Source organism: Tiliqua scincoides, chromosome 5, assembly GCF_035046505.1.
Source record: "Tiliqua scincoides isolate rTilSci1 chromosome 5, rTilSci1.hap2, whole genome shotgun sequence".
NCBI lineage: Eukaryota > Metazoa > Chordata > Lepidosauria > Squamata > Scincidae > Tiliqua > Tiliqua scincoides.
Genome location: NC_089825.1, coordinates 11,084,269 through 11,110,629, shown reverse-complemented (window position 1 = coordinate 11,110,629; position 26,361 = coordinate 11,084,269). Strand labels below are relative to the sequence as shown.

Below are 26,361 nucleotides of genomic sequence, written 5' to 3'. Positions count from 1 at the left end.
GGAAAAATCCATTATGGGTTACAAGCCATGATGTGTATGTGCAACCTCCTGATTTTAGAAATGGGCTATGTCGGATGCAAGGGAGGGCACAAGGATACAGGTCTCTTGTTATCAGGTGTGCTCCCTGGGGCATTTGGTGGGCTGCTGTGAGATACAGGAAGCTGGACTAGATGGGCCTTTGACCTGATCCAGTGGGGCTGTTCTTATTTTCTTATAGTTTGAATAGTAGTCAAACCTTATATGAACTAGTCTTGCTAGTATAGTTCGAATAGTAGTCAAATCTTATATGAACTAGTCTCTTGCTGTTAGAAGGGCAACTACTGTAGTTTCATCCTAAAAGAAAAATTTTCTGCTAACTTGTTAGATATAAGCTGGAAGGAAAACTCATCTTGAAGCTCCTTTGAATCAGTTATAGTATAAGATTAGGTAACCAGCACATTTTTTTTTAGCCTGTGTGGCTGTGGTCCTTTAAGAGTTCAAAGTTCCAGAGTAACGCCCCCACCAGTTAATCACAGTCCAAATGTTAATCGGAGATTAAGACTTTATTCAATCAGCTGCACCAGTTAATCAATTAAAGCTTTCAGCCTTTGTTTCTTTGTTTATGTACTTGGATTTGTAGTCTGTCACAAAGGCATTGCACTGTTTACAGTGCATATGGAAACAAACCATTAAAATAAAACAAGAAATATTAGTCTCATGGCCCTTCCAAAAATATTCAGAATTGATCTTTTGCAATTCTTTACGAACAGGCAAATCCACAAACCATGAAATCTAGTGATTGGTTGAAACCCGCCTCCCTCATTCTGGCTTGATTTTAAATGGAAGCTTGCAAAACAAGCTCTTTTCCAGAACACCTTGCAAGCTAGGTCAAAGTCCAAGCTCAGTTTGCTCCTGGTGGCACTCATGGAAGTGCAAGGTTGTGGCTGGACCCTAAGTAGAGGCCTACAAAGAGTGAGACTGGGCTATGTCCTTCAAAATTGCAGGACCCTGAACAGCTCCAAGGGGCCTCATTGCTCTCAAAGGGGCCAGAGAAGTCTTAGTTTATATCCCTGCAGTCTATCTCTCCTGAACTCTGCCTCCCTGTTTGGAGAGTAGGGACCTTTAAGGGGTAACCCCCTGCCCTGAAGACTTGCATTTCTCTTCCCCTCAGGCACATTTTCCCTTGTCTTGTCCCGCCTCCTTGGGGTTGAACTTGCAGTCACTAAGAGTAGGGGTTATGATATGCAAGGGCATTGCTGTAGCAGTGTTCCTTGTGTGAGGAAGAGAGGAAGGGAGTGTGGTAGGAAGAAAGAGATGTTTGTTGTTGCTGGTGCTGCTGCCACAACCACAGCCTGTTGACTGGCAGGTTCCTGAAGCTGACACACTGCTTATGCTCCTGTGTTTGATCTCTGCTCCTGGTTTTACCCTCTTAGCCTTTTCATACATCCCTATCAGGTGCAGAAGGTTACTTCTTACTTCCTCACAGGATATGACAGAGGTGTGCATGTGTGTGGAGCTGCCTCCTCTGTATTACGCACTTGCTCAGGCTTGCGCAACTTGAATCCACTACCAAATGTGCAGCCTCTCAGCCAGTGACAAGCCCTGTACATTTCTGCTTCCTGTATGGAATTGCAAAAACAGTGGTGTGTTAAGCACCTGGAAATTGCACAGGCCTGCACTAGACTGATCTCTTATCTTCCCCCAATCATACCTGTACGCATTCCAATATAAGATGAGAATGTATATCCTTTTGCATATGTGCTTTTCTCCCCACCCCAGAATTGCCCTTTAAAAATGATCTTTATCAATATCCAACCACTGCTGCTGACTACCAATCAGTGTTGATTAGGAGCTTTAAGCAGCAAGTGGAGAGATGAAAGATGACTTTGCAGCAGCTGCAAAAAAGATCTGTGCTTCAAAGATAACCCCGCCAGCCTTATAAAGCAATAAAGGAAAGAAAACAACATTAGAAGCAATCCTAATGGCCATAAAATTCCAAAAATGGAAATGATTTGCTTTCATTACATAACATGTCAGTTACAGCTTCAAATAATGAAATAAACGTTGAGAGTGGAAAGCTCCCCTCTTGAACTGGTCTCTGTTTACATTGCAGTAATCCAGAGCCATAAAAAAAAGCCGTGCCCTGCAAATGCTCCATTCTTGGGGAAGCTCTCGTAAGACTGAAGGACCACACAGTGCTGGGAGCACCCATATAGAATATTTACATTCTGAGCCTTGATTCTGTAGTTGTGGTTTTCGGCCAGGATTGAGGCAATTTCATCTTGCCCTTTGGTTGTCAAAATACAAGAAAATTTGACTCAAGAATTAGATGGATAGCTGGGGTGTTTCAGCGGTGTTTCTGAGAGGTGGCAGGGCTTTGGGAGTGCAGAATGTGCCGAAGTAATTGAGGTGCAAAGGTAAGTAGATAAACTAATAATGTGGGAAGAGAGGAGGAGTTAGGATGTAGCAAGGTGGAGGAAAAAGAAGATGCATAAACTAAGCCAAGCTGAAAACCGCTTCTGCTTTTACTAATTATTTCTTTATACTGTTCCTTAAACGAAATTATACATCTGGCATGTGACATCAGACATGCACAGTAAGATTGTACAAAAGACCAGGATATGTTTCACCTGAGGATGCATTAATCAGGTGTAACAAATACAGACATTTTAATATATGTTAGAATGCTGTTTGGTTTTGATAAGCAGGCCAACGTGACATAAGAGAAAAGAAATCGTCCTTTTAGTACGTTTAGGAAAAGTTCATGTATACTTTTCAAAATCTGAAAATGTGATGGTCTTGTTTACTTTGTACTGAAATACAGCAATTTTCTGACTAGCCTATAACAAAAGAAAAATGGAGTCCTCGGGAGCAAAACTCAAATTGGCTAAAAGTTTTTTATTTTACGTATTTTTAAAGTAGAACATTTGGAGCTACCTTAGATTCTCTTTTGAAGACGTTGAGATAACTTGTGATATATTATATTGTCTGGAATGGTACTGTACAAATCCTATTAATTTCTCTTAACAGTTGAGGTCAGCATTTTTCTTCTGAATGCAGAAGGGATTAGGTTTGCTAAACTGAAATGATATTAGATAATACTAGAAAGGGGAGCTGTGGTGTTAGATTACATTTCCAGTACTAGGGCAGGGATCCAAAGATTCCTTGGCTTTTCATACACTAAGTGGGATTTTTGAGGATTTTTGTTTTGAACAGCAGGACCCCTCCCCCCCATATATTAATGCACAATCCTATGCATGCATATTAATGCTGCAATCCTGTTCACACTCACCAGAGAGTAAGCCCCATTGACTATAATGGGGCTTACTTCTTAATAGATAGGCATAGAATTGGGCTCTAAGGGCATGATCCTATGCATGTCTACTCAGAAGCAAGTCCTATTTTGTTCAATGGGGGCTTACTCTCAGGAAAGTGTGGTTAGGATTGCAACCTAAGTCTCATTGAATTCAATAGAACTTACCCCTAGATAAGTATGTATAGGGTTGTATAGGATTGCAGCCTTAGATGCTCAGTTTTTTTGGCTCCCAACCTGAGCATTCATTAAGTTGTGAAATGTGTCCAATTTCCTTTTAGTGCATTTTCTCCTTTCACTTCTGTAACTGACTTCTTCCAGGCTGAATCCCTTGTCTCCTTGTGTATTTTTGGAAGGGTAGACGGAGAGGCTGTTTGCATCATCAGGGGGAGAAATCAGTGAGTCACAGCCCTTGCTTATGAAGAGCTTTGTTTCATTTGGATCCCTCTTGCCAAGATGCTGACAGGGAATTTGAGTCATTGGCAATGAAAAAACCGTCAAGCAGCTTGAATTTTTTTGAGGACAAAATGGGTTGGAGGGAAAGAATCCATAACCTCCTTGTCAACTCCACCTCCTCCTCCCCAGGGGGATAAAGTTTAGTCTGCAGGGGGCTTAGAAAGCTTCCCGACATATCAGGCCGAACACAACTGATGCAATGCTGTTGTTTATTGGTGCTACAGGATAGACAAAACAGGAACAGGGGAAGAGTTGGTCCTCCTGGCTGGGTTCATTCACTTCTTCTTATTTTGACCTCGGCCCTTATGCTGGGGCTCTCCTCTTGTAATGCTATTATTATCATCCTGGATAAGGTCTCCTGGGGTATCAGAGACCCCAAGTCATTTGCTAGGATATCGGTTCTGCTGCACTCCTCTGGGGAATGGGCTCAGGATCTGTATGTAAACGGCCACAGCCCTGGTCTAGGGTGCCTGGCAGCTTTGGAGTCATTAGGGGCAGGTGATCCCTGGTCAAGGGTTTGCTGCCAGTTTGTCCCATCCCTCCTGCCTTGAACACCACTCCCTCAAGGTCCCTTTCCTTCAGAGGGAGATCCTGCAGGCCCGCACTTCCTGGTCCAAGTGGTTGTCATCAGCAGGCCAGGTCCTTGCCCAAGGACCAACAGTAGCCCAGCAGGGGCAGGTTCTTTGGCTGCTCTTGCTCTCCCTGGTGGCCACAGTGGCTCGCCCTTTCCTCACAAGATTTTCTCCTTCCTTCCCTGCCCCCCCATCAGGGTCAACCTTGCTCCCACATCTCTCCTCTCATCTCCATCTCTCTCTGAATCTCTCCACTTCCTTCTCCATCTCTCCTTCTGCCTCTCTTTTTCCTTCTTTCACTCTTCACTTCCTTCTTTGTCTCTCCCTGTCTCTCCTACTGCTTCCTTTAAATCCCCTGCTGTCACTGACACCTGCCAACTGGGGCATCTTTCCCCAAAGCTTCCCCTGCTCGGCAATAGCAGGGATGCAGCTGGCCAGTGAGTCTCCACACTGTCCTGGCAGTCTGAGCACTGGTTTGGAGTGGCAATACAGTTCCCCTCACCCTACTTTGCCTCGTCTTGTTCTGTCTCTTCCCCTCTACATGAATTCCTCCCTCGGCCCATTCTTGGGTGCTTCATGTGCTTCCGACCTGCTCCAAAACTATCCACTGCAGCCTGACTTGGAGTTTAGCCAAAACATGGCACATCATTCCGAGCCTGCCTTCTGCTTTGGAAAGGAGATTAACCCACAGTCTTGGTTCGTGCAGAAAAAATCTGCAGGCAGCCTTCTCTGAAGGGGGATAATTCTGTTGCACCAGGAGTGACTGGAACATACTCCTGAGGTGGAAATGTGGCCGAATTGCCCACCTTCAGTAGGGACCTGCTGCAAAGAGGTGAGACCAGAGAAGCACATTTCCCTGATGCACCATATGAGCCTGAGAGGGGTGCGGCAAGCCAGCAGGGAAATGATGCAGCCGCACTAATCAGCCAGGAGATGAAGCCCTCGACCTGCAGCTCATGCAAGAGGTTGAACAGTTGCCCTCATGCTGAGAGCAGTTGCGTCAGGCCAGTGCGGGTTCTGGCAAGCCTGCAGAGGGCCAGAGGCTCATTGGAGACTGGGGGCTCCCCATGGGCTGGATTGGGGATCCCTGAGGGCTGCAAATTGGACAGAAAAGATAGGGTGGAGCTAACTCAGGGAAGAGGGCCAATCCCTCCCCTCCTTTTGTTCACCTGTTGTTAGATCAGAGAAAGAGGTGGTCAGTGTTTCCCAGTGTCCAGACTGATATGTCAGTGAGTTTCACAAGCTCCCTGAAAGTGGAACTCTTCTGCCCTGGAGGAGGAGGTAGAGATGGCCCGCAAGCAACCCCCAACCATCCATGGGAATGATTTATTCATTCAAGTATTTTGCAGATGTCTGTCCCATCCTTCCTCCAAGATACTTTAAAAAAGTTAAGCTAAAAATGCAGTGAAGTTCATAAAAGCAACAGTAAAACCACACTAAAATAAAACAACGGCAATTGAAACTCCCAAGAAAATCAGCAGCAGCATCTAAAAGCACTAAACTGCTTACAGAAGCTAAAACCAGTTCAGAGGATCAAAGCCTTAAGGACATATAAAAGACATTAAAATGCCCGGAAAAGCAGTCAAGTTTTACTCTGGTACTTGAAAGACAGCAAAGAAACCACCAAGCAAACATCTCTAGTGACAGAATTCCACAAGTGGGATGCCACAGCACAGGTCTCAGAAACCCTGGGTCGGTGCATACGCCCTCCAGGTCTACATCCACAGAACTTGGTGTGGTTTAGTAGAGTTTTTCCACTGCTGTGGTGCCAAGATCCTAAAATACTTTCACAGAATGCTAACATAAAATTGGATGCCAGCTTCGTAATCCATACGCACACATTTTAAACAATTAACAGTAGCAGCTAGGAATGGCTTGGCCTTTTGTTTGCTCTTCATACAATTCAACCCCTTGGAAAGAGATTTAAAATCCATAAATAGGAAATCCAGGTAGTTGGAAGCTTTTGATGGCCAAATTGCCCTCAGAAAGTGTATCCTGCTTGCACTGCTGAAGGGGTAGCTGCTGCAACTCCTTATAGTTTGACCATGGGAAGCACAGTGTGTTGATACTCTGCATTGTTGCCTTGAAGCAGTGCTGAGAAGCTCAGCCAAATGTTTATATTGTTGTTTAAATGGTGCACCAACAGTTCCAAATCTTTTGTTTACCCTTCATGCTTGATTAAAGGATCCCATTAATAGTGGAGAAAATGCTAATTGGTAATGTCTTTTGCCAGCCATTACAAGTCCAAGCATTCTATATAATCCACCGTTGATTGACTTAATGGAGGCTGATGTTGTTTTGTGTGAGAGAATATCTGAATGACAATGCAGCCCTCTGCTTCTTGGACAATCTGCTGTTGGTATAACTGTGCTGGGCAATTAGTTGCCAAAAATGACTTCAGTGTAAATTAAATTTTCTAGGCAGAATGAATGTAATGGACTTTCAATTGTTCATTCATTGCACTTGTCAAGACAGACAGACAGAGCTACACTGGCAAAAGTGTATGCTACCTCATTTGAGTGGCCAGATTGTGTCTTCATTCAAGCCTTATTGATTTTTCCTTTCCTTTCCTTGTCAGGTGACATCACACAGAAGGGCTATGAAAAGAAGAGATCAAAATTAATTGGGGCCTACTTGCCACAACCTCCAGGTATGTAGAGATGTACAAGCAATGCATGAGACTGTTGTGTGTATTGATCATATATCAATGTGTATATAAATGTGTATATATTTCGTGGGTAGAATTATTGAGTGCAGAAACGAATTTGTCACTGTTGTGCATTTATGTATCACACTCTACATGTGCACTCCAAATTGTTGTGCACAGATGTGTGTCTTCTTGTATAACTGCACGATAGATGTATGTACTTTTTTAAAGTGTCTAGAGTTATGGATTGCATGGAAAATGTAACTGAATCAGTCTTGTAATTAAAAGTCTAAATGGCTAATGGAGAAAATGACTAGGGTCATACATCACTCTCATGGGTTTCAAACAGGGATTTTTCTCAGACCCATTTCAGGGGAGGGGGTACTTCTGAAAATTACAAATGCACCTATAGCTGCTAGGTCTTGACCCTTTTCATGGAAAGCATATACTGTACCATGAAGCCACAGCCCCTCCTGTTATCATGCCCATCACTTGTACTCACTGCTAAGCTTGCCCCCTGAATATTATATTAGCCAAGGTGATTGACAGCGACTGGACTCCTCTGATGCTAGAGTCAAATAGGTGTTGGCTATCACTGTATTGGCCAACTTGTAAGGTCCCTTGGGGAGGGATAGCTACTGTCATAGAGAAAGAGTAGTGAGCCAGATGAATTGCAGGTCTCATCCATGGCAATTAAATTGTTCTTAAATAAATAAATAAATAAATAAATAAATAAATAAATAATCATAAAAAGAGGTGGCCAAAGGCAGACACATCCAGAAACCGAACCAGATGTTTTGCACAAGAGCGCATTTGTAATTTTCAGACATACTCTCTCTCCCCCCCCCCCCCGAAATGGAATCTTCTCTTCTCAGACATCACATTGATTATTTTGCAAAATAGAAGACCCACTGAATTTCAAAGTCAAACACTTTGTTATAGTGTCAGGCTGCCTCACTGGGTATCCCAAAACAGGGCACCTTTTGGCTTCTCTTTTACAAAATCCAAACTAACTGCAGTTTCAGCATGTCCCATAGTCTGGTTATGGAGTTCCTTAACCCCATGGAGACCAAGTGTGTTGGTGTAGGACTGAAGAACGGAAAGCCATTTCAGGGCTGGTAGGCTGAGCATTGGGAGATGCCCCATCCTGCCTAGTCCACATCTGGATAGCCTGGAAGTTGCTGCAGTGGCAATGGTGGGCAGGGCAGGGCAGCACAGGTAGGCATCAGGGGAGATGGGGGAAGAGTTGGGAATGGCCAAGAGAACAGGCAACAAGGGCAGCAAAGCTTAAAAGCTTGCCACCAGCCTACGGTGACAGGAAGGCCATGGCACTGAGTGCCTGATGGGGGAATTTGACCTCTTCTAATCAGCACCCAAAGAGGAAGATCTGCCTAGCTGATGAGAAGAACTACTGTGGCTTGTTAATCCCCTCCCCTCCCTTGTAGCCTGAGGCTTTGCAGCTTACCTGGGGCACCTGCCCACCCAGCTCTGAAGCACAGGGAATAGGGTCTTTGTACTCAGGGACCCTTGCAGGTTCCTGAGTACCTTAGGTGATTTTTAACCTCAGGCAGTCCCCTCCCAGCGTGCCCCCCCCCGTGTCACACCCTATTTCCCACCATTTCATGGGCCACTACTCTGCTGCTGCAAAATATTTTGCAGCAGCAGAGTAGTGACCCATTAAATGGTGGGAAAGTCTGGGGAGACAAACTCCATGCTTTTTAGCTGACTGTGGAACAGCAGGGTATCCTGTGCTAGTCAGGCTGTTAAACCCACAAGATGATAGACTTCAGGTTCCACTGAAGTGGCTATGGCTGCAATCCTGTGCACACTTTCCTGGGAGTAAGCCCCACTGAACACAATAGGTCTTGCTTCTAAGTAGAAATGCATAGCATTGTGCCCTGACTTGGTAACAGACCCAGAGCACAAGTTCCAGCTGTCAAAATCAGTGTCAGGCTTCGATGTGGCTCTCACTGCGGTGGCGAGAGCGTAATCTGAGCTGTTCCACTTCAAACTGCAGATGGCAGCTTACAAGATGGAAACCTTCATACAAACCAACACATTTCCCTCCATATGGAAAACTAGCCTGGGTTTGGCTAGAGGTCTTCCTTCTAACATCAGATTTTCCTTATGAAAGGGAATTTTTGTTCAAAAGAGCACTCAATGTCCAGTTGCAGTCTGAAGTGGCAGAATCCAGGCACAAGTTTACCACCTGAATGAGAAGTGGGCCATAGGCTTTGCAGAATCTGGAAGCTCCCAGGGGGGGAAAAAAAGGTGATTGTCTTGGCTTACAGTCAGAAGCTAAGGAGTTTCTCACTGAGAAATCACAGGATTAGGGGGAAGGTCATAAACTAGGAGATCAAATGCTCATGTGCACACATGCATGCAAAGAAGATCTCTGGATCGCACTCAAAAGCTTAGCAATGATGCATTCAGAAAAGGTTTCCAGGTCAGACAATTTGCATCTCTTAGAAACTAAGGGCCCGATCTATCAAATTTCCAGTGCCAGTGCTGCTATGCCAATGGGGCATGCACTGCATCTTGTGGTGGGGCAGCAGTCACAGAGGCCTCCTCAAGGTATGGGAACATTTGATCCCTTATGTTGGGGCTGCACCGCGGCTGCACCAGTGCTGGAAAATTGGATAGGATTGGGCCCTAAGGCCACTACACCTTGGTGTGCACAGGGTCCAATACCCTTTTCTCATTCTCAGGTTGGATTAGGACTTTTTCAGTATGGTGTAGATCAGGGTGTCAAACTCATTTCATACAGTCAGCCGATGTTAACATTCATGCTGCCTGCTGAGGACTGGAAGTGGCATCAGTAAGCAGGAAGTGATGTCATTAAGCAGATGATGGCCAGAAACAAGCACTTTGTTCTCCCATAGAAACTCATTAGCTGCAAATGACAGAAGAGAAAATGTACAACTCTTGTTCATATTTCAAGTTATGGGAGAGCCCAGTTATCATGCTAGGAGAGCCCAATTATAACGGGGGCTGAATAAATTGCTTCTGGGGGCCTGGGGGCCTTACATTTGACAGTCCTGGTGTAGATCACTCAGTGGCTAGCAAGTGATTTCAAAAGAAAAAGAAAAAGAATAGATACTTCCCCCAGTCTCTCTTACTCTTGCAGTCACAAGATGAGAAATACAATACCATGCTGTTGTTTAGATCTGCACATGTGTGCACATAGAGACATTCAATCAAACCAGTGCATTCCACACTAAGAACAATAGAAACTTGGTGCCAAGGAAATCCAAATTCTATGTCAAGAAAAGACCAATTCTGCAACCTGTTAGAATCATGCAAATTAGATAAATCTTTGAGGGGGAGGGGGGGCCTTTTTCTTCTTTTTTTAAAGTAACTTTTTTTACTTGCCTAATTATTATTGCATAATTATTTTGGTTTCGTTAGTTATAAAAAAGAGCCTGTGGTGGCTACTAACCACTGAAGATCTTGTGTCAACCTTCTGGCTTCTCTTGACACACTTTCAAAAATGTATTTGCAATTGCAAGGGCTGAAAAACATGGGGCCCAATCCTATTCAACTTTCTAGCACCAATGCAACCACAGTGCAGTCCCATGGTAAGGGAACAAGCTTTCCCTTACCTTGAAGAGGTCTCTGTGACTGCCCTGTCTCCCCCCAGGATGCAGCTCATGTCCCGTTCGTACAGCTGCATCAGTGCTGGAAAGCTGAATTGGATTGGGCCTTTGTACTGTTTTGAAAATGAAAACTAAGATCTGCGTCCATTGCCACATTTGGTAGGATCTGGTACTCTTACAAAACCATAGCATGCACACAGCCCTGCCTGCTACATCTGCTGAAGAAACATGGACTCTCTTTGCAGAAATGTTTTAATGGACAAAAGGCATTCCATTATGACCTGTTATTTTAACATGTTAGTGGAATGAAGAGATGTTCAACTACAGCATGTCCCTTCGTACAGTTAGGAAATCTTTATTGTATTTGTAATCCTGTTTGTTTTTCTATATATGTCTTCAGTACTTTCCGTACAAAATTGGTGTTTTCATATGATGGGAGTCATACTACCCTTGGTTCATATGAAAGGAGGATTGCTGTTTCCCCACCTGGGGAAGATAAATTGTCTCCAAAGGGGTACAGAGCTGCAGAACAATTGATGCCACCTTCTGCAGCTTCAGCATTGGAATGACCTTATTTTAATCATTCATTCATTTACCAAATCTGTCCTTTTTGAGAAATCCAAGCATTGAGAAAGTCTGGCATTTGATCTCTCAATTAATGGGAATATATACGTTTAAAACGTATATAATATTTAATAATGGGGATGTATAAATATATATATTTAAAGATAGAATTTCCGAATCCTGCATGTAACTTTTGGGATAATGCCTTTCCTGTTGTGCAAAAGTGCCCACCAGACTGACAGTAAAGCACCAGGCAGCTCCCCCTGTTCCAGCATCCAATCCTCTTGCTGCTGCTTTGCTGGCATTACAAACACCAATGTTGGCAGAGTGGGAAATTGATGATGTGGCTCTATACTGTAGTGTGTCTGTGTGTCTGTGTGAGAGAGCATGCCTGTGCAAGTGTGTGGGCTCGTGCCCATGTGTGCACGCACCTCACTGCATGGGGGCGGAAGCTGCATCCGATGCTGTAACAAATGTAAAAAAACTAAACGTGATTTAATTAGTTTTTTTCAACTTGTTACAGCGGCGAATGGAGCTGCCGCGGTACGGTGTAGACTGCAGCACAGTGAAGGGGCCGCAAGAAGGACGCTCCGCACTAGCAACATTGGGGTCTGTGACATCCGGGAAGCAGCAGCTAGAGAGCGTACAGCACCGCACACCACAGCGGCAGCAAACCGGCCTCTCTTTTACTTTCGTTTTGGTGAGCACAACCAATGTATTTTTTAATGCATCTCTTAAGAAAATGATCCTCTGTTGGAAGGCCTCTGGCTATTTTAACATGGCTAATGAAGAGGTTACATAACGTACGACCACCTGTGAAATCCCAGAACTGCACAGCTTTTTTGCATGTTTGCTGACAACTTGCATTCCCGCTTGGGTGGAAGAGTGATGACAATTACAGTGTTTGACATCAGATTTGCATGACATATTGAAAAACACGCACAGGTGTGTGCCATCTCAGTTTACAAATGCAGATTTTCAAAATGTGGTGGGCAAAGGCTGCTTTTGAAGTGTAACATTTTGAAGTGTAACATGTCAGGTTTGGGGAAGAGTGTGCCAGCTGCAGCTCTGTTTGGCTAAGAATGTGCTTGCAAGCACTAAGTGAAAGTAGGGCTGTGAGGTCACTTTCACTGCTGAGGCCCATGGGCAGTCCAGTCCTGAGCTGCTTGGCGCACGGGGCTGCTGCGGCACCAAAACGGTGCTGCTAGGGCAGTGATTTTCAGTCTTTTTCATCTCGCGGCACACCGGCAAGGCACTAAAATGGTCAAGGCACACCATCAGCTTTTTGACAATTGACAAGGCTCACTGTGCTGTCAGTGGGGAATCACATCCCCCAATGTTCCTATTGATAAATGACCCTCTCCCACATTCCTGCGGCATACCTGGGGACCATTCGCGGCACACCAGTGTGCCACGGCACAGTGGTTGAAAATGGCTGTGCAAGGGCACCCTGAGCATACTGGGCAACTGGCAGCAGCTCCTTGGGAGAAGGGGACATTTGTCCCCTTCCCTCGAGTAAGGGAAGCAGCTCCACAATGGGGCTGCTTGACTCTGCACCAGTTATTTAGCTGGTGCGAAGTAAGGATGCCTTGGGCTCTGGATCAGGGGGAGCTGAGCTCCACTGGTCCCACCCCCTCCTGCCCTGCTGCCATCCTTTGGCACACCTTCCTCCCCTTCCACCCACCCTGGAGTGCCTCCTCCCCACCTCCCCGAACCTCAACTTACCTCTCTGAAGCCCAGCACTTTGAGTGAGCCCCAGGTGACAGACAACCAACCTCTGACTGACAGTGTCTCAGCTCAGGTTTGCGCTGGGTCACCTCCAGCACTGGACCGGCACTAATGCCCACAAATGTGCCTTAAAGCATGTTTGCGACAGTGCTTGCCGGCAGGGAGTTGGCACGTGCAGCTCTGGACTGGGCCCTTAGTTTTTGGAACCTAAGATGCAAAGGAATCAAGACAGCATACTAAAAGGGAGAACCACGTTTAGGCCTTCTTACTGCACAATTCTTATGGGGGAGCAGGTCATGGAGGAAAATGCTCTGTGCTACAAGATACTATGTTAACACCACACCTCCTCTCCTTCTTGGCGAGTTCATCATTTTAAATTTCATGGCTGATACTGTCAGTGCACATGCACAGCACTTCAGTTGTGCACATTATGATTTTACACCCTCCTTTCTTGCTTTAAAAGTTTTAAGCTTCAGTGATGAAATCAAACATTAGCTGGGAAAATAGCACGCTCGTTGGCACGCGCTCAACTTAACCGCAAATCTACCAGTAAGCTTACAGCCCAGTCCTACCCAAATCCCTGTATAGTGATGGACCAGTGCAGGCACAGCTACCTCTGTATCCCACAGTGGATTCTTGGCTGCTGGAGGGCTCCTTGGGGCAAGCCCCAGCAGCTATTATGGGTCACCTTGGACCTGTGCCAGCCTGATCGCTAGTGCAAGTCCACATTGACTTGAGAAGACGGATCTGGCCCAGAAAAGGGATCAGATTTGGTGTGTACCACCACTGCTGATCCTGCCCTCTCTGGGGCCTGATTTGCCCTCCTCCCCACCTCATCATCACCCCATTCCACTTACCCCTCAGATTAACTGAAATTGGCTGCCTATATGTCACACACTCACAGGTGTCAATAAGATGAATAATTTTTAAACCCACTCCTCTATCATTTGGCTGTCATCCAATCAATTCAAACTGTTTGCTATAATAATAATAATAATAATAATAATAATAATAATAATAATAATAAAATGGCATTGCTTGGGGGTCTGGGGGGTGCAGACTGTTCCCTTTAAGGCAGCTTTTACAGGAACAAAGTTGAAGAAATGTAGTATTCAAGGGAGGACTCCTTTTGCATTGTTAGCACTGGTCCCAGTACAGCTTAAACTAAAATATGCTCTAGTCTGTTGATTTCGGCGGACTGCTACTGTCTTTATCCCATGAGTATATTCCCCACACCATGAGTTGTCTGCTCTCTCCTTTTTTTTCTGGAGTATGTGGTGTCCACCAGTAGTGTAGCTGATGGGAAGGCATAGTAAGTACAGCAGGTACTGCAACATACTATGTAAGCAACCCCTCCCACTCCCTGTTGGAGAGTCCCCGTACATTGTCGTCACCATCCTGAATGGCTCCAACAGTGAGTGGGAGGGGCTGCTTACACAACGCAGTGCCTGCTATACTTACTGTGCGCCAAACCCAACTACACTACTGTTGGATAGTAGCGTACAAATGGGGAGGCCGGGGGGGGGCCTTGGCCTGAGTGCCAAGTTGTGGGGGGGGGTGACAGAGGCCGCCTCTCAATTTTTAAAATCTTAGTATTTTCAAATAATACCATCATGTTCTATATAATTCAATGCATAATTTCATGCAGAACGCAACGAAATAAACCACACTGAATCTCTATTCTAATAAATGTTATAACCACAAAACCAGAAAAGGAAAGCACAACTGCCTTATCTGACAAAAATTGGATTACACTGGGATTACAACTGGGAATAAATAACTTGTTTTTCAGAAAACCAAATGTAGTCTTCATAAATGTATGTATGTTTTGCCTTTCATCTGTATTACAACAAATCTGCTCTTGCATATATGATAGACCACAAGCCCACTGCACATTGTCTTGATAGGAATTCTCCCGCTTTGTTTTGGGTTATAAACTCTAATGTTCACTACATATGCAAAACCTATTATATATAAGTTCAGTAAAAAGAAAATGTTCACTCTCTGTGCTTCTTCTCTGGCCATTATTCGTTTCATATCATGACTATTACTGACAATAATTTGTCATGGGGAGGGTGCCAAAAATATATGGGCCCCGGTGCCAAATGACATTTGTACGCCACTGCTGGTGGACACTGCTGATTGACGTGCCTCCACTCCTTCTCAACTTCTCTCTCAGGTCACATCTGTTTGTTTTATGTTTTGTTTTATTCATTCATTATTTGATGGACCATCGAAAGAAAAGAAAAAACTTACAAGAAGGAGAAATGCCACAGTGTACCCTATATACTTGCATATATGTACATGCAAGTACAGGATCAGTCTTGGTTCTATGCTGAGGGCAAGTTTTGAGCCAAAATTCTGGAATTTGCTATGACTTGTAGATGAGTATAAAACCAAGGGCGCAATCCTGATCAATTTTCCAGCACTGGCATAGCTGTGCCAGTGGGGCATGTGCTGCATCCTGCAGTTGGGGGACAGTTATGGAGGTCTCCTCAAAGAAAGGAAGTGTTTGTTCCCTTACCTTGGAGTTGCATTGCCCTTACATTGATGCTGGAAAGTTGGTTAGGAATGCGCCCTTAAGGATTTATGAAATTATTTTAATTAGAAAATTTTGTCTGATTTTACCCGAAGCCAGATCCTGGAAAAGCTGGCAGTTATTATCACACATCAAACAACTTACCAGTAATTGTTACCTAAGAACAGTCAAATTTACAGTTTACTGAGGAGTAAAAAAGTGAAATTATAAGGTACACATACCCTATTACAAATTAGCACTTAATACCCATAGTGCCACTACTATGGGTGTTAAGTGCCAATTCGTAATAGCGTCTGTGTATTAAATGAAGACGTAGGCTGCAATCCTAACCACACTTCCCTGAGAGTAAGCCCCATTGAACAAAATGGAACTTACTTCTGAGTAGACCTGGTTAGCATTGTGCCCAGAAATTAATAAAGTTAATGAATAAAAATGTAACTTATGGTTTCACTTTTTGGACCCTAGTTGTACATTTGGAGGTTTCCTGAAAATGTTGCAAAAATGCAGCTTTTTAAATGTTGCGCAAAGTCATCTGTGGTAATGGGTATTGACCCATTCATATGCGGAGCAAGTTTTTGAGGGTTGATTTTTAGGTGTAAATTTTTTATTTTGATGTGAGTATATACAGTAAAGATGAAATGTAATGATGAAGAACTCCCTTGGTCAGATTTTACCTCTGCCAGGAATTCAGGGAGTTGCCTCAGGCAAGCCATCTTTGAGACTTAGGCTGCAATAAGAAGTTGCAACTCTGCATCTTCCCCAAGTGTGGGCCCCATTTAACTTTTATTACTTCTGAATAAATGCATCAAGGAGCAGAGTATCAGCCTCTCCAATTTATAACACGGGAGAAGCAATGCTGCTGTTGTAAAGATTACTAAATTAAGAGATTACTAATGTATGTGACGTGCTTTGAAGACTAAAAATATATATAAATGCTACATTTTGTTAAAAAAGAAACTTATTAGCCCCTTTTCTGCTGGACATGCAGAGTTATCCCAATTCAATATATTCTCAGAAGCCACCAGTCCTCATTGAGGATACTTCTTCAGTGAAGTGTGTCACTCCTTCCTGGGTTTCCTGTCATTTTCTGAGAACCATGGAAAGCAGAGCATAAAACAACTCAGGGGGCTATTGCTGCATAGCTTTACTGAAATAAGTTCCGTCATGTGAGGCAACAGCAGACGTATGTAATCATGAATCCTGCTCCATCCTTCCAGAGGTACCTACCTCTCTTCACTTTCATTCATGTAAACATATCTTGACATGCAAGGCCATGTGTAAAGGTTGAAATTGCCAGCTCTTCTGCTGCAATTCTGTTGGAACCTTCTAACTATTAAAAGTTAATAGATTCAATTTATTATCTGGTCTTTTAAATAAAACAAATCACATTTCAAAAACCAAGCAAAACCTCATCCGTGTGACTTAACAGGCTGCAGGATGATGTGCGCCAGGCAGGTGAATCATCTAACATTGCCTTGCACACTTCACTGGCTTCCTGGTGTTTAATATTTTGCAAGGATTTTCCTGGTCATGCAAAATTGTCTATTTACAAAAAGCTTAATTTTTTTTCTGCTCTGTATTACCTAGGGAGGGGATTATACTTTTTTATACATGGTTTCTAATAGCAGCCCCTATTCTAGCTTTCATGTTTAACTAAAAATTGGGAACAAGCCATGAAGTGATATTTATATCTGCTATAAACAAACAAAATAATGTAGAAATGGCTTCTGAAGTCAGTGTCCTATCATGACCTTTAATGAAGGCAGCAAAATGAATTAGCAGTCTCTTTGGCTTAATGCCAGAGATGTATTTTTCCCCCTTCATCTTTCATATACTGATCATTGCGAGAAAAGCACCTAGGAAGGAGAACCAGTTTAAAAAAGAATGAGAGCTGAAAATCATGTATTGATGGGATATTTTTGTAGTTACCATTTTTACCAGATTATACGAATTCATCAGGAGGGAAAAAAAGTTCTCTGAGAATTTTATTTTGAAGTTTTGACAATATTTTGCTAGATTCTTTGTATTTACTGACTTGTGAGCTTTATAATAAATAGAATGGGGCAGTCTGAGCTAATGCAAATAGCTTGTATTTGTGTTTGTCTAGTGATCCATGCAAAATGTTCGGCAGCACATTAGTTCTTTAGAGCTGCTTTCCAAATCTGTAAGAGAGGAAGGAAAGGGAGTCCTACTTTGGTATTACTATGTGTTGTGTTGGTTCTCTGGAACCTGTTTGGCTGAATCAGTCCTGAAAAAAAGTCCCACAAAAAAGGGGGCCGATTAAGGGCCCAATCCTATCCAATTTTCCACCACTAGTGTAGCCACAATGCAGCCCTGAGGTAAGGGGACAAATGTTTCCATACCTTGAGGAGGCCTCTATGACTGCCTCCCCAACACAGGAAGCAGTGCATACCCCATTGGTACAGCAGCACTGGCACTGGAAAATTGGATAGGATTGGGCCCTAACACATTAATTAAAGGGCAGAAAGAATTTCAGAGTCATATCTTCAACAGGAACTGGACCAAATCAAGAAGGTATTGGAACAAAATAGATACCCAAGTGGATTGATTAATAGCACACTGGTTCCAAGAAAGGATGGTGTTCTCCAAGGAAAAGAACAAAGGGGTCATGGGATGAGGGTCATTTTCCGCCATATGCAAGGGGAATATTCCCCCATATTTCTGCACAAGCAACTGCAGGGCTCTCCAGCCTTCCAAAGGTGAAAGTGGAGTGATTGTGCTCCACCTCCACAAAACTGGAGCTGCCTCGCTCCCTCCCCTCCCCTGCAAGGACTTACTGCAGTTTTCAAACTCCCTGAGAGTTTGAAAACTGTAGGCTTAGGGTTATGTTTGAGTTTTTGGCTAGGCTATTTGCTTCAGTTTTTGGCTTATGAGTCAGTAGACGATGATACTATGCTTTGAGTTTTGCGATAGAGTAGTTAGATCTTTCCCTTGAGAAAGCCGTACATAGTTGGGGCAAAGCGTTGGGAATCGTTCAGTCTGTTTGGATTGTGGCTAGAAACCCAAAAATGCATTTCTGTCTTGAAGACAAGTCTAGCCGCAGAAGCCTCAGTTCAAACATTAATCCCACAAAAGTTGTGAAGTCGCTCCAAACTGTGCTAAAAGACATGCAGTTAGTGTTCAGAAGGTGCTGGCTGCCGAGATGCTCTCATCATCCCTCATCATCACCCTGCCACATTGCCATTGAGCCACTTTCCCTAACATCCCATGATGGGGGACTGGGAGCAAGCCAGATAATTCAGGAGTCTTCTTGTTATCACTTGCAGGGACTGGAAGCTTGGGATGGAAATGTCAGACAGAGGTTGGGCAATTAGACCCCCACTTTCTGGGCCTCCTTCTGCCGAATATGTATGCATCTACAATACACACATGTGCAAAAAGAGCACATTTTAAAAACCTAAATGGGAGAAGAGGCACTGAGACAATGAAACAGAACAGTTGCTTGTTGGTTGCATCCTGGCTCAAGGCTTACCAGTCCACCATGATCAACATTATGTTTGTCCTTGTGTCGGCAGACTGTTAATGTTTTCTAGGATAAGTTTGATCAAAAGAACAAGTGCTGTCCTTGCTTATAAATCAAATCAGAGCGTTGCAAACTTAAACAGCACACAACAAGTAGAGAAGATTCCAACACAGTATAATGGGGGTTGGGACTGGGACTCAGGCAGTGATGTGAGGCTAGAATTATGGAAGCGTCCCTCTCTTTTATGTGTGAAACGCTGGTGAGGATAGACTACCTACTTTTCAATCACCGGAGTTGCTTTTTTTCTGTCCCCTGTGGTTCATATCACCATAGTATCTAATTTGTGGACCTAAAATAGAGCTGTCGCCTGCTCCGAGCACAACCACATGATGCTATTTGGAAAGAGCTGCTGAACTGATTATTTCAATTAGCCTGCATTTATTTTTAACCGTTTGCCAGGATGGTGCACAACACATCATCCATCCCAGTGCAGTTCACATATTTCACAGCCTGCCTTCCTTGCTTTGTATGATAGGTGGTCTAAATGCTGTTTCTTCTGGAATAGCACCAGATAGACAAATAGAATCACTACATCAACGTTTCTCTCTTTCAGTCATTTAGACGGATCCGACTTACTTTCTCTTTCCCTGGAGGAATCACACACAGTAATATCTGAAGATAGCAGGCGGATTTCATTAAGCTTAAGTGCTAGGAAAGCTTTACTGCAGAAAGGCTGAATGACTAGAGTTTGTTTTCATGCACAAAGTCGGCACAAGTGCCTGATGTCCCTATAGTGTGTGTCATGGCTCACTTTCCCGACCTGTCTGGATTTGTATAACTCACCTCTGAAGCTCATGGGGAATTTACAGACTACCTGCATGCAACTGAGTTGGTCTGTTCGAGCTATGAGACTTGCCATGTAGTATTTATGTTTTTCAATTATTACTCATCTCCTGTGTCTTCAAGGTGTGGGGGGACAGGGTCTTCCTTGATCCTATTGAAGATTGCACTGAGTACTGTCATTCTCCTATTCTGACCCTGCCAGACCCCACCCCATCCTAATTCACATAAAGCCTTGCTAGAGCGATGGCATTGTTGCACTTTTCTTGAGTTGCTGCCTACAGTGTGAAGTCAAAAGCGTATAGGATCAGATACAACCAGTGTAGACGTCACAAATCACAATATAATGCATCACTTAGCAAAGCACCCAAGTTACTGAGCAGTGCTGCAGCTCTGCAACCTTGCCAAAGCAGTGGCCCTCTCAAGGCTTTCCATGAATGTGAATGCACTGTGGTGTGGTTCTCCCATGCATTTGCACCTTCAGATCTCTTGCTTTTGCTTAACATTTATCAGATTATGTGTGAGCTCCACAGTGAGTGTGTGGGTATGGCAATATTGCCTCAGTATAGGTCATAGAAATGTCCAGCTTCATAAGTCTGTAATATAGCCATCTGCTTAAGGGCTAGGATTGGAGTTGTCAAATGACAGCAGTATTTTTACTGGAAGAAAGCATTTAATAACTCACTATTTAAGTCTGCAAATTATGCCTGTCCCTGAGGTAAAACAGGCTGTTTAGATAAATAAATGAGTATGCAAAATTTGCATAATTCAGTCGATGAATGCAACAAAGTTTGATTTTTCTCCTTCTCATGATTGCAGGGGTGGATCAAGCACTGCCACAAGAACGCCGAACTCCTGTTACCCCCTCCTCCTCCTCTCGATACCACCGCCGTAGGTCCTCAGGGTCGCGTGATGAGCGCTATCGGTCAGGTATGTAGAAAATAAAAATTTTAGCAACTGTTACCCTGCACATGCCTGATCTCGTCTGATCTTGGAAGCTAAGCAGGGTCAGGCCTGGTTAGTGCTTGGATGGGAGACCACCTGGGAATACGGGGTGTTGTAGGCTTATTCCATAGTCTTTCGAGACTGAAGGTTGCCAACCAGGCTGGGGGAAAATCTTCTTCGCTAAGTACTTGAGCAGACCTTAGCTGAAAAGAAGGGTGATAACATTCTGGTTTCATTTTGCAACCAATCCTGAAAGAACACTTTATAGGGGAAAATGGGAAGGAAAACCATTTCTGCATTACTTGGAAGCGTAAGAATTAGTGTATAGACCTATCCATCCTTGCAGGCCTGGGGGTGTAGTTCTCATGGGCTGGGGGCAGTGCTTGGTCCAGGCTCCTGTTGTGCCTCTGTCTGTCCATTCATCTGTTCATATGTGTGTGTTTGAAGTTCTGCCCCATCTCTGTTTTTCTCTGTTATTTGGGACACAGCATGCAGAGCTGATCCCCGAAATCTGATAGGTTCCAGGTTTCCTTTTCCACTGATGACTTCTCCTCAGAACTAATAGCTATTTAGACTTAGACCTGGATGATCCAGGTTCAAATCCCCCCTCAGCCACAAAGCTTCCTGGGTGACCTTGGGCCAGTCACTTTCTCTCAGCCTCACCTACCTCACAGGGTTGTTGTGAGGACAAGAAAGAGGGGAGGAGCAGCTGTGTAAACCGCCCTGAGTTCTTTGGAGGAAGGGCGGTATAAAAATGTGAAAAATAAATAATAAATAATATTTTTTGTCATTGTCCCCCTAATCTCCCTGTTCAGAAGGTGGGAATGGAAGGGAAAAAAGTGGATGGGGGTGCAAGATGTTTCTTTTCCTTTGTCCTTTTCCTTTGACTTTCTAATAGGCTGGATTGCTTTCTGCTGTAGGTATTCTGTCTTTTTTTATTTTATTTTGTAGGCTCTTGAGTTTATTTTTTATTGTAAAGTTCCTGGAGCACTGGAAAGGCAGCAAATACATGTTTTAATTAATTAACTAATTGGGTGAACTGATGCAGATTGGGACCCAGATTGGGACCCAGTATGAATTGTGTGATCATGCCAGCATTTTTTGGAATCACAGTGATCTTGGAAATTGCAAGACCGGTGTGTCTGTGAAAGGTCCAGAAGAATTCTAGATTCAAAAGTGGAAGCAGATGCTGCTGTGTGCAGGCTTTCCCGTGGATTTCTAAGAAAGACTTCCATGTGCTGGCCCAGTACTACTTTCCATAGAGGACAGTAGGAGCCCTGGAGTGGCGAAGACTTCTTTCCGCAGCTGCTCTAAAAGCTCCTCCTGTTGCTCTTTTAAGGGCATACAGGTTCTTTCTAGAATCCTTAAATTACCCAGCTTTCTTTTCTTTTTAATGTTCTAGCTACCAAGGTTGAAGAAATATGCTTGAAGCCATGATGAGCAATGATTTCTGACAGTACCCTAATTTAGGATAGTGATTTGTATTGGACTTGATGTGTCGTAAATTGTGTGTCAGTTCACAGAACATAAATAAAAGCCAGGAGTACATAATTAAACATACAGTCAACATTGGCATCTGCTAAACAGCTGTAAATGAAAAGCCCTGAGCCCACTGTCCTGTCCACATTTACTTGGGAGTAAGTCCCACTGAACTCAGTGGGATTGACTTCTGAGTAACCTTGCCGAAGCCTGACCTGCATACATGTCTCACAAGTTTGCCTGTCCCAAGGGATGGTGTTACCTGAAACACAGCATATGCCAGCTTTAGTCCGTTGCCCTGTGTTTAAAAAAAACAAAAAACCCACTGAAATCTTTCCATGTTCCTCACATGTGCACTACGTCTGGTTTTCAAGGTAATGCACTAGACACATGCTAAGTATGGGAATGATTTGCATCATGTTCAAGTGAGTGTGAAGCATAATCTGCTTTGTTCCCAGTCCAGCGTTAAACAAATCATTTTTAGATTGGGGGAAGAAGGTGGCGGCAGACCGCAGGTCAAAGGCATCCTGAGTTGTCCTCCCCCTTGGTTCCCTCACAGTCTGCTGCCAATGCAGCCACTTCTAGTCGCTGCATGGATGTCCCTGCCTGCCCCACAGCAAGACTTCTTGTGAGGTGGGCTTCCCACTGCATCTCTGCATGGTGTATGGTTTCAGCCTTGCCTCCTTTCTAATTGGTCTCTGCTAGGTGTGTTGAGATCATTGATTCCCTATGGATGGAGAGTCACAGAAGAATTACCTATTTGCAGATGAATTTGCCCATGATGTCTGCATGAATCACTGCTCCAGACATGCCTCTTTCATCTGGAAACATGCAAAGAACAGTGACATGAGGGAGCAGCACTGGCATTCAAATGTTTTGGAATTTGAGGGGTTTCTTCATTTCTTAAATTGTGCCTCTGCTGTTAGAAGTTGGGAAAACCCTATTCTCTTCTGAGTGGCAAAGCTCTTTCTCTCTCTGTCCTTCTATAGTTGAGCACCTTTCAGCTGGAGGCACTGAAAACTCAACTTGAACCTTGTGTCTTTCCCTGAGCTAGGCTGACTTGCATCCCTTACAGAGATTCTGGTTTAAGAATCCCATTTTCTGTTTTTTTCTGGTTTTGCAGATTTGCTGTGAACCTTGAATCCCACTGAATGCAAAACTTATTACCTTTAGTTTTTAACCACAAAATTAAGATAATGTAGCAGAGGATAGTGATGCCAACTGATTAGAAGAAACAGACAGGCTGCTCTTGTGCCTTTAGCAGCTGCTTGATCTGCAGAAATCAGCAAGTCAGGATGCAAATGAGCATTACTACCAGATAATGTCTGCAGATCAAGCTACTGCTAATGGTGCACAATCAGGGGGACAATCAAAAAGCTGGCAACCCTGGCCAAGGAATATATTTCACAGAATTTGATCGTGTGCTATGCTCCTTTTTAGCCAGAAAAGAAGATAAAAACAACCACATCAACAACAAGTGATTGTGCTCTGGTGGGCTCCTTTTCACAGGGATTGTTAATGGTATTTGCTTATCAACTTCCATGGCATCACCAACCACCGTGCTACTTGATAACAGCAGGCTAATGACACTGAAGACACAAGAGGCTACAAATCCCGTAATTCGGCTGCCTTGATCATAGCACATTAACTGCTTTATCACCTGTCACTACCAATTAGCTCATGTCCTTATCCTGTTGCTAATAGACACTTGGCACCAAAGTTGATTATGTAGTCATAATAATACCTAAAATTCAAGCATTTCCAGCAATTCTCACCAAGTGCATCCCCCGTGTCTCTTGCCAGCAATGGCAGAGGTCCAATTAACAAACACCATGGGATAGTGCAAGTTTCCAGTAATACATACATGTGTCCTATCCATACTTGTATTTGGAGGACAGCATACCTCTGTTCACCAATAAATAATAAACAAACAATAAAAACTCTGAATGCTTTCAGCATTTCCAGATTGTCTACTAGATTTGTTTCTTGGATATACTCTTCATTGAAGCCCCTGGACAGAATCTAGAGAGTAATCGCAATTGTCAAAAGTCCTTTGTTAAATGGCCAAGCGATATGTTGCTTGGTGTGTTAACAATTTAAAAAAGTGAAAAGTAGTATTGGGCATGTGGATAGATGTGGTGCTTGGTTTTCTACTATGGTGACTTATTTTCAAATAATTTACTTTGGAGCAAAACTTTTAGGGTTATTCATGGAAAATCAAACCCTATTCCAGTTACCACTGTTTAGGCACCCAAACAGTACTTGCCTTCCTGACAAACAAAAGCCTAAAATCCAAGGAGACATCTGAGACAGGCTAGTATGAAAGAAATCTAAGGGAACCGAAACAGGGCTGCAAACTTAGTTTAATCAATTTATTGCTTAATGGTGTAGTCCTGTTGTCTATGTGCAGAGGGTATGCGGACAGGAGAGCAGCCAAAGCAGGATTGTCTTGCCTCCCTTTTTCTTGCCTGGCTGCTTCTTTAGAACCAACTGGGCTGGCATGTTAGAAGAGGACTTCCCAATCAGCTCCCAGCACTCAGGATCACAGCCTCAGGATCACAGCCTCAGGATCACAGCATCCCCTGCTTTCTGCTCCAGCCCTGCAGTTGTGGTTCCTCACTTGTGAAAGCAGGCCAGGAGGAAGTGGTGGGTGACCGCCTTCTCGCACACCCTCAGCTACTCTGTGGGCTCCATGTGGGATTTGAATTCAGATTTCCCCAGTCGAAGCCCAGCATTGTCCACTAACTCACATATGACTGAATTGGTATGAATTTTTACACCCTTAGGTAAAGCTGTGAATGACTGCAGTGCAAATGGGCTCTTTCCCCGGTGGTCACATGAGACGTTTTAGGAGGTTGAAAGAATCTTGGCCTACTAACATGGAAACTTTAAATATTTATTAGGTAACACTTGATTGTACTGAGAAAGGCATGCAGTGCTCTGAGCCAAGGTGGAAGTAATAAATCACCTACAGGTTCCAGCACATTCAGCCTTTTTCTGTCTCAAGAACTGTGCTGCTATTACCAAGATACTGAAGTCTGTGTGCCTGCCTTTTCTACAGACAGAAAAATCTTAGTATTCTTTGTACAGCAGCTAAGACAAGGAAGAATAATTCCATGCTACAAGGCAAAAAGCTCAGTTTCCTCTAGGAAGCTGCAGACTTGTGTGGGATGATATAAATTATGCAGCCAGCCAAGCTTTCCAGGTGCAACCTTGTTTTTGTGGAGCAGAGCAGTTCCCAGAGTCTTGCTTACCACTGTGGGTATGGCAGAGCAGATGACGGAACTGGGAAAGAGTGGGTGGGAGGTGATCTCTCCTCCTTATCTTCCACTGTAGTGGGAGATTTGTAGGCAGATGTCCAAAGCTATCCAGCAAGAGAGAGAGAGAGAGAGAGAGAGAGAGCGCACTTGGGCGGGCAATACCTGGTACTTTGACAGCAAAAATGAGTGCATGAATCAGGCCCAACAGAAACTGTATCTGCTTAACCCATTTTTGCCAGGTCCACAGGTGTACACATTTGGTCCCTGTTGCATATATGCAATTTTGGACAGAGATGGCTTAAGGCAAGGGGTTTCTTTGTTGTATAGGAAAGGATCAGAAGTGATAAAATAAGGTATCAGTCAGTAGTGCAGCTACAGGGGTGCCAGATCTGATTGCCAGATGCAGGGGAGGGCACCAGGACACAGGTTGTGTCTGTTGTCTAGTGTGTTCCCTGAAGCATTTGGTGGGCCACTGTGAGATACAGGAAGCTGGACTAGATGGACCTTTGGCCTGATCAAGTGGGGCTGTTCTTATGTTCTTAACTACAATTCCCAGGAAGCCTTGCAGGTCTCTTGTTATCTGGTGTGCTCCCTGGGGGCATTTGGTGGGCCGCTGTGAGATACAGGAAGCTGGACTAGATGGGCCTTTGGACTGATCCAGTGGGGCTGTTCTTATGTTCTTAGGGGTGGCAGCACGGTAAGTATTTTAGGTGTCACAGGTGTACAGCTGGCCCCTCTCACTTGCCGTTGGGGTTATTCGGGACAGTGATGACAACACACAGCATGGCTCCGACTTCAAGTGAGAGGGACCAGTTATACTGCACATTGTCATTGCCCCACCCGTAGCTATAATAATAATAATAACAGTATTTATATACCGCTTTTCAACTAAAAGTTCACAAAGCGGTTTACAGAGAAAAATCAAATAACTAAATGGCTCCCTGTCCCAAAAGGGCTCA

The 26,361-nt window shown here is 44.0% G+C and overlaps 1 protein-coding gene across 6 annotated transcripts in view; it reads left to right on the top strand.

The window, feature by feature from the left end:
• The window catches only part of DIP2C (disco interacting protein 2 homolog C), a 315,383-nt gene that overhangs the window by 172,481 nt on the left and 116,541 nt on the right, over positions 1 to 26,361 (top strand). For 4 of the 6 annotated variants that reach the window (XM_066626986.1, XM_066626985.1, XM_066626984.1 and 1 more), the window contains exons 2-4: positions 6,899 to 6,970; positions 11,651 to 11,827; positions 20,538 to 20,648. In XM_066626986.1, the coding sequence (XP_066483083.1) occupies positions 6,899 to 6,970; positions 11,651 to 11,827; positions 20,538 to 20,648 (360 nt within the window). The remainder of the gene's footprint in view (positions 1 to 6,898; positions 6,971 to 11,650; positions 11,828 to 20,537; positions 20,649 to 26,361) is intronic. The other 2 variants (XM_066626988.1, XM_066626987.1) reach the window with 1 other exon arrangement.